The 8,166-nt window shown below is 53.0% G+C and overlaps 1 protein-coding gene across 1 annotated transcript; it reads left to right on the forward strand.

Moving 5' to 3' along the window:
* The first annotated feature begins 243 nt into the window (after positions 1-243).
* On the forward strand, positions 244-7,822 carry Krt8 (keratin 8). The gene is made up of 9 exons (XM_027949772.2): positions 244-588; positions 3,223-3,431; positions 4,143-4,203; positions 4,835-4,930; positions 5,485-5,649; positions 5,974-6,099; positions 6,575-6,795; positions 6,953-7,011; positions 7,477-7,822. The coding sequence occupies exons 1-9, from the start codon at positions 244-246 to the stop codon at positions 7,665-7,667; spliced, it is 1,473 nt and encodes a 490-aa protein (XP_027805573.1). The 3' UTR covers positions 7,668-7,822.
* The last annotated feature ends 344 nt before the right edge of the window (positions 7,823-8,166 follow it).

Consider the following 8,166-nt stretch of genomic DNA (forward strand, 5'->3'; position numbering starts at 1 on the left):
GAGTGGGAGCAGCTCTCTGCTGCCCTCGCCTGAGTCCTTCCTGGAGGTGGCAGGTGTCGGGTTAGGCCCGGCCCCCCTCGAGGCCTAGCCACTCAGGTACGAGGTCTTTTCCCCTCCCCTTTGGCTTGGCTTTCTTTTATAAGGGGCCTTTCCTGGGCGCTGTCCCACTACTTAGAAGCAGCTGCTTGGCTCCTTCTTGAGTCTCTTGTCTTTGGCCCTCCTGCCTTCACTCCAGCCTCAACCATGTCCATCAGGGTGACCCAGAAGTCCTACAAGATGTCCACCTCTGGCCCCCGGGCCTTCAGCAGCCGCTCATATACGAGTGGGCCCGGTGCCCGCATCAGTTCCTCCAGCTTCTCTAGGGTGGGCAGCGGCAGCAGCTTCCGGGGGAGCCTTGGCTCCAGCATGGGCTTGAGCGGCAGCTATGGCGGGGCTGGTGGTGTGGGGGGCATCACAGCAGTCACCGTAAACCAGAGCCTGCTGAGCCCCCTCAAGTTGGAGGTGGACCCCAACATCCAGGCTGTGCGTACTCAAGAGAAGGAGCAGATCAAGACCCTCAACAATAAATTTGCCACCTTTATCGACAAGGTAAGAGTCCTCTGGGTTTGCATAACTACCTGCTGTGCCCAGAGGGTCCACGCCCTTTCTCCTGGTCACCCTCATTGGCAGCACATCTCCAGCCCCCACCGGCTCCTGCTGGGCCCCACCATCCCTTCCAGCCTAGGGCTGGCTCCTCCCGTGCACTTTGATTTGGGCTGGGTCAGGCACCCGGGAGAGGGTCTGCACGGCTTAGAACTATAAATCCTGGGCCTTCCACATCTACCTCAGCCCCAACCGAGTTCTGACCTGCCAGTAAATCTCTCAGCCTCCAGCCCTTCCAGCTGTTCCACTGCTGGGTGGGAGGGGAGCCCCTCCAGATTCACTCCTTTCCCCTAGCACTGTCCCAAAGGTTCCACAACGGTGACCTCAAGTTTTTTTCTTTCTTCCTTTTTGTTAAAAAAGGGTGGGGGGAGGGTTTGATTAGGGTTCTAGGAGTTTAAGAGAGGGAAGTAGGTGTCTTGGTTCAAACGGGCAAGTATCGATCGATCGAGGCCTTTGGCGCCTGCGGGCTTGAGTGTGGGGGCACCAGGCTGAGTCACGACTTGCCCCGGGCTGCCCACCGCAGTGGGGGCGGGGCCGGGCTGCAGCGGGACCTGGCGCCCAGGTCGCGCACTCTACCTGGCCGAGCTCTCCACGTCCGGGGGAGATGCGGGGCCTGGCCTCGGGGAAGCTCGTCCAGGATTCAAAGTCTGAGGGCGTTGGACACCCCGCCCTGGTGTCACGTCCTGTTGAATCCGGAGTTTATGGGGCGGCCGTCCGCCAACGCCCCTCTCCCCACTTGGCCCTTGTCCCCTTTCACTCTTCCTACCCGGCTCCGCCCCAGCTATCTGGCTCCACTTTCCCAGGGAGGGAGCCAGGCCGGGTTTTGCAGCCGGAGCTCTGCGGCCCCAGGGGCCCCGGGGGATTGGCCCTTCCCTGCTGACTGGCTCCTGGGAGGCATTGTGGGAACGGGAGGAGGGAAATCCTGGGGCAGACGGTTCCCATCGGAATTGACCTCCCCCAGGAGCGCCTCTTCTTTGCTCAGGGCTTGCTGGTTACTTTCCAAGACCCTTTCACTTCTCGGCTGCGTTTGTCTGGCCTTGGGCTCCTTACAGAGGACAGTCAAGTTTAGCAGTTTAGGAGTCCGAATTTTGATTCACACGGCTTGAGGAGGTTTTCTTTGGGTTACCTTTCGAGTCTCACTTCCTCATCTGTGAAATGGGCGTGGTAATCCCTAAATCAGAGATTTGGCCTATTCACACAAGCGATTATGGAAAGACTGTGACCCACATCAAGCATTCCATTAGGATTAAGTATGATAGACACTAGTATTTTTTTTAAATGATTTTTTGGGGGGCAGAATGGACTGAGGAAGAAAGGGTTTTACAGAGGGGGTTGTGGAGAAATAACTGGACTGTACTTGCAGAAAGTTCTTCTTTTCAAAGTCTCTCCAGTTTAAAAAGAGGTTCTTCCTGTCCGTTGACTGTGCCCACCAGGCACAATTTTGGATTAATTAAAAAAAAAAAAAAATCGATTCCTTGTTTTGGAACAAGTCTATTATTCCTTCTTTTTTTTCTTCGATTATTTCCTTCCTTAAAAACATTTCCCCACTAAAATTTCTGAATTTTAATCTAAGAAGAGGATTCCATGAGCTCAAGGAACCCAGGGCCTATGTGTTTGGGGCAAGAGTGGGGTGGGGAGAATCTTTCCATGCAGAAGAATCTCTAAAGAAGTGCTGTGAGGTGGGGGGAGGCACCTCCACTCTGCAGATGACCCTTGCTCTAAGTGACTTCTAGGCAGAGATGGGGCTCCTGAAAGGGCCCACCTGAGTTTCTTGAGGCCCTTGCAGGGTTGGGGAGACCCAGACTCTGAGAGGAGCAGCAAGTCAACTTAAACTGCACAGGTTAGTGTGAATGTTGGCTAGAACCTAGAGCTGTTGGCCAGTGTGCTCTGGGTGTCAGGGCTAAAGTTTCCCTTGTCTGCCTGAATCCTTCCTTCAAAGTCATTCCAAATAATAATGATGAGGATAAGATTTGATATACATAATTTATTTTCCTTTTCAGTCTTAAATAGAAAGCTTGGCTGTTGCTGGGTGTGGTGTCACACACACCTGTAATCCCAACAAATTGGGAGGCTGAGGCAGGAGAATTGTGAGTTCAAAGCTACTCTTAGCAACTTGGTGAGACCCTGTCTCAAAATAAAATATAAAAAAGGCTGGGGATGTGGCTCAGAGGTTAAGTGCTCCAGGGTTTAATTCCCATTACCAAAAAAAAAAAAAAAAAACCAAAAAAGCAAGCTTGGGTATTTTTATTGATCTATGACATGCAGCCTAGGTAAATGAGTCCTGTTCTACAGCTTCAGCCCAGCTCTGCTAGCAGTCTTCTTCCAACCATGCCCTTCCCACCCCAAGTGCTAGGGGGACAACTCCAACTCCAACTCCATTGCCCATCTCACCACTCATTGTTTCATTGTTCTTATCCCCTCCCCCATCATAGGTGGTCCCCCCAGAACAGCTAAGCAGATCCCTGAGTTCTGAGGACCTCATTGCTTGGGGAGTGGACTGAAAGAAAAGATAGTGCTTGCTTCCTTCAGCATCTGACCCTTGGCTGATGTGGACCTTTTTGGTCTCTCTTCCTCGTGTAGGTACGGTTCTTGGAGCAGCAGAACAAAATGCTGGAGACCAAATGGAGCCTCCTGCAGCAGCAGAAGACTGCTCGCAGCAACATGGACAACATGTTTGAGAACTACATCAATAACCTTCGTCGGCAGCTGGAGTCACTGGGCCAGGAGAAGCTGAAGCTGGAGGCTGAGCTTGGCAACATGCAGGGGCTGGTGGAGGACTTCAAGAATAAGTGAGTTCCCAAACCCCCTGTCCCCCCTGAAGTCATCCTGACTGACCCCACCCCCCAGATCAGAGGCCCAAGTCCCTGTAGCCCTCTGCTTGTGGCCACGTAGCACTTTATACTTAGGGTGATCATCTAATTGGGCTTTCTTGGGATAGTCTCTGTTTGTGCCCATTGTCCTGGATTAATTATTCATAACATCCACCTCTTCAATCTCAGGACTGTCCATATTTGGACAAGTTACATGAAATGCTTAAGTAGTACACCTAGATAGGCAGCCAACAGGCTTCACTTTCACATTTACAGTCGCTGGTGACCTATTTATGTCACCATAAAGGTCTCATGTCAGGCCCTGTTGTGGATCCTCCCAGTATGCCCAGCGCAATGTGTATTCATGAAATCGGAAAGGGATTTCTTGTTCTAGACCTTCCAATTGACAGAAGATGGGGTGTGTGGGCAAGGGGAGAGGGGAACGGATGGGGAGGGCCAAAGAACCACCCCACTCATATCCTGCATTTCTGTGAACTGAATTTTCTGGATATTCATGTCCCCCTTAAAAGATCCAGGGCAGGGCTGGGGGTGTAGCCCAGTGGTAGAGTGTGTGCTCAGCATGCCCAATACCCTGGCTTCAATCCCTAGCATCACCACCATCAGCAACAAAAGATGCAGGGCTACCTCCCCTTTGCTTTCATGCTCTGATCCTAAACCTTTCCCCACTAGGTATGAGGATGAGATCAATAAGCGTACAGAGATGGAGAATGAATTTGTCCTCATCAAAAAGGTGAGGGGTCCTCCTATCTCTCTTCAGATGCTGGAGGCTGGGGCTTAGAGACTTGAAATAAGAATTTTCTAGAATCTGTCCTTAAATGTTTCTAAGTAATGGGACATATTCATTTGTTTTAGCATTTGAGTTCATTCAGATGTATAATTTGGAAAAATACAGATAGGTAGCTAAATACATTTGGACAGAACTCTGGACATCAATGTTGGAACATGGTTTTAAAAAAATGGAAACCTGCACCAGAGTCTCCATGCAAAGGACCCAGGCTCCAACTATGGCTCCAATAGAGGGATTTTATACAAGAGAAACTGAATAAAACCTGTTAAAAAAAAAAAAAAAGGGAGAAGAAAGGGAAAAAATTATGGAGCATAATTGGAGGTGTGGCTATAGAGGGCTTCCTGGAGTGGGCAGATGGGGAGTGGCTACTGCAGGAAGCAGAGTCAAGGTGTATGGGGTGGGGATACAGACGGGGTGGACAGAACCTGGGCTGGAGGATCAGCCATAAAGTGGGGGGAGGGGAGGCGATTAGTTAGAAGGTCCCAAGTCCAGGTCATGGAGTGGACATTGGGGAGCCCTTAGGTTGGGGTTGGAGGTGGGCCCTCAGCTCAGAGCCCTCTCTCCTCACCCTCAGGATGTGGATGAAGCTTACATGAACAAGGTGGAGCTGGAGTCTCGCCTGGAAGGGCTGACTGATGAGATCAACTTCCTCAGGCAGCTGTATGAAGAGGTATGCTCTTGGGGGCTTGCAGAGGAGGGTACCCATCCTGTAGTGCTCCACCCTGGGACCTGGCCAAAGGCTCCCTCCATCCCCTAGTACACCAACTGACAAGAAATATTAGCCCACAATGTTATTCTAGTGGCACTGTCCCCTTGCATAAGGGAGGGTTTATTATTGCATTTCAGAGATGAGAAAATAGTTTCAGAGAAATGAAATAACCTGTCCAAGGCTGTCACAGAGTGTTGACCCAGGAGCTACTCAGGCCTGCTCCATCCCCAAAGCCCTTGTCCTGATCCTTGGGGGCTGTATTGGCTGCCTCTGGGGGCTTAGTATTGGTGCCGAGAGCAGGGAAGGGGTCTTCTCCGTTGGTTATTTACCGAAAGCCAGGTTTCCTTTTGTCCTTCCCTCAATGTTCCAGGTCCTTGATCTATCGTCCTTCTGTAGAAACTTGGCCCTCTCCCAGCCCTAACTTCCTCCTGCGCCTCTCCTGTTGTCTTATCCTCTATAGAAGGCTCCTTTTGTGCAGGGACAGAGCCTCACCACCTGCCCCTCTGTTCCTCTAGGAGATCCGTGAGCTGCAGTCCCAGATCTCTGACACATCTGTGGTGCTGTCCATGGACAATAGCCGCTCTTTGGACATGGATGGCATCATCGCTGAAGTGAAGGCCCAGTACGAGGAGATTGCCAACCGCAGCCGGGCTGAGGCCGAGAGCATGTACCAGATCAAGGTGAAGAGCATGACCACTAGGCTGGGCCTTCCCTTCTGGCTTGTTCTGTGTCCTAGCCCATGAGAAGGGAGCAGGATTTCAACTCTGCCTGCTGTGAGCTGGGCCTGCAGAATGGGTGGCTGGTGGCCTGAAAAGAGGCCTCTAGTGGTTGTATATGTGTGTGTGTGTGTGTGAGATTTTGTGAGTGTGTGTAGGAACTTGACAGGAGGTTGAGATGACCGAGTCTCTCTGACCTGGCTGAGAGGGCACTGTCCCTTGCGGGGAGGGCACCTCAGGGTCCAGGGGGGTCCCCTCTTGAATCTCATTCCTGTCCCACGTCTGCAGTATGAGGAGCTACAGACTTTAGCTGGGAAGCACGGGGATGACCTGCGCCGCACCAAGACGGAGATCTCTGAGATGAACCGCAGCATCAGCCGCCTGCAGGCAGAGATTGAGGCCCTCAAAGGCCAGGTATCCAGGGGGCTGGGAGCGGGGCAGGATCCTTGGACAGCTTTGGGTGAGAGAAGGTCATGTAGGAAGGAGGGAGGAGTCTGGGACCCGAGCTGGAGGGGCGACTTTTTCAAACTGCTCCTGGGAGGCTGAGGGACACTGAGCAGTCTCTGGGACTAGGACAAGGTGACGGGGGCTGTCAGGTAGGATGGGGTCCAGGATCCATGTCCTGATTTATTTAATTGGTCCTATCTATTAGGGCAAAGTTGGGTTTTGCTCCTTTATGGAGAGCTGAGAACCCAGAGCTCTGGTTCTGTTAAGGTGGGGACTTAAAGTGTCCCAGGTGGAAGCGTGGGAAGGGAAGTGCCTGGAAGCTGCTCTTTCTGCATTCTGCTTCCTTTTTCTCACGGTTGGCATCTTCTTTTGCATCTACCTAGAAGAGGGACAGAGGGTGGGTATACCAACACTGCCAACTTACTGCTCTGCTTCCCCACAGAGGGCATCCCTGGAGGCCGCCATCGCTGATGCTGAGCAGCGTGGGGAGATGGCCATTAAGGACGCCAATGCCAAGGTGGCCGAGCTGGAGGCCGCCCTGCAGCGGGCCAAGCAGGACATGGCGCGGCAGCTGCGCGAGTACCAGGAGCTCATGAACGTCAAGCTGGCCCTGGACATCGAGATCGCCACCTACCGCAAGCTGCTGGAGGGCGAGGAGAGCCGGTGGGTGTGGGGCTCTCTCACTGGTCCTGGAGCCCCATTCCTGGAACCTGGGGTGGGGAGGGATGGGGACTGCCTGGAGCCCGATTGGGGCTTGGGTCCTGTTCTGGGACAAGATGGGCCAGGAGTTGGCTCTGACATCCTGTGTATCTGGGTATAGGCTGGAGTCTGGGATGCAGAACATGAGTATCCATACGAAGACCACCAGTGGCTACTCAGGTGAGTGTCCTGGGAACTGGGGATGGAGGCCAGGGTTCAGGCGACCTCTGGGAGGGGCTGTGCTCAGCAGCAGTTGAGGAGACAGAGGAGGAGCAGGATTCCTGTTCTTGGGAGAAAACCAGGGTGACAGGTGACATACCCAGGATCCAAATAGTGTAAGAACTAAGAGAAGGCCCCCTAAATAAATGGTAGCTGGGCACCAGGCATGGTGCTAAGTGCTTTATATGATTTATTGTGCTCATTTTTTTTTCTTTTTTGAATAATTATTGTACATTTCCCTCTTACACAGTGGAGGAAGCTGGGGCCCAGTTAAATGCCTTGTCCAAGGACAAGCAGCTAATATGGCAGCCCCTTCCCACCCTCTTCCTGGTTCCCTGGCAGTCCTGAGTAGAGAAGGATGCTGTGACTGGTCAGGCAGACTTAGGCTGGAATCTGGGCTCATGTGCTGCTTCTGTTTCCCCCCAGGAGGGCTGAGCACATCCTATGGAGGCCTCTCCAGCCCTGGCCTCAACTACGGCCTGAGCTCTTTCCAGCCCAACTTCGGCTCTGCTGGGGGCTCCAGCTCCTTCAGCCGCACCAAGGCTGTGGTTGTGAAGAAGATTGAGACTCGTGATGGGAAGCTGGTGTCTGAGTCCTCTGATGTCCTGCCCAAGTGAACAGTCTCTGTGGCTCCTCCCAGCCTCCAGCCTCCTGCTGCTGCCCCCGAGCCTGTGGGGGGAGCAGCTGTAAGGGGAGCTTGGGGAACAAGAAACCCACCCGAGGCTTAGCCCTAGCCCTCACCCACCCCTGGGGGCCCCCTCTTTTGCCTGGAGTATCCCCTCTTATCCATGCCCTCAACCCCAAACCAATTCATTTGTTTTTTTTCCAAAATAAAGCCTCAGGCGGCCCTGCCAACCAACCCTGCTATGTGTGTACCTCATGTCCACAGGGAGGGCTCAGGAGGCCTCTTCTTGGGCTCAGAAGCTGGGAGGGGCTCAGGAAGCAGAGGGTGCTGGGCAGGAAAGTCTGGCCTCCTCCAGGCTGTTCCCAAAGAGACTCCTTTGTTGAAACCTGGTTGATACTTGGTCATGATTGGGGACATCTGTACCTGTATAACAATCTGTCACCTGTGCATAGTGCCCTATGGTTACAGCCTGCTCTCAAATACCCAGGTTC

The sequence above is a fragment of the Marmota flaviventris genome, chromosome 3, assembly GCF_047511675.1.
Source record: "Marmota flaviventris isolate mMarFla1 chromosome 3, mMarFla1.hap1, whole genome shotgun sequence".
In the NCBI taxonomy this organism is placed as follows: Eukaryota; Metazoa; Chordata; class Mammalia; order Rodentia; family Sciuridae; genus Marmota; species Marmota flaviventris.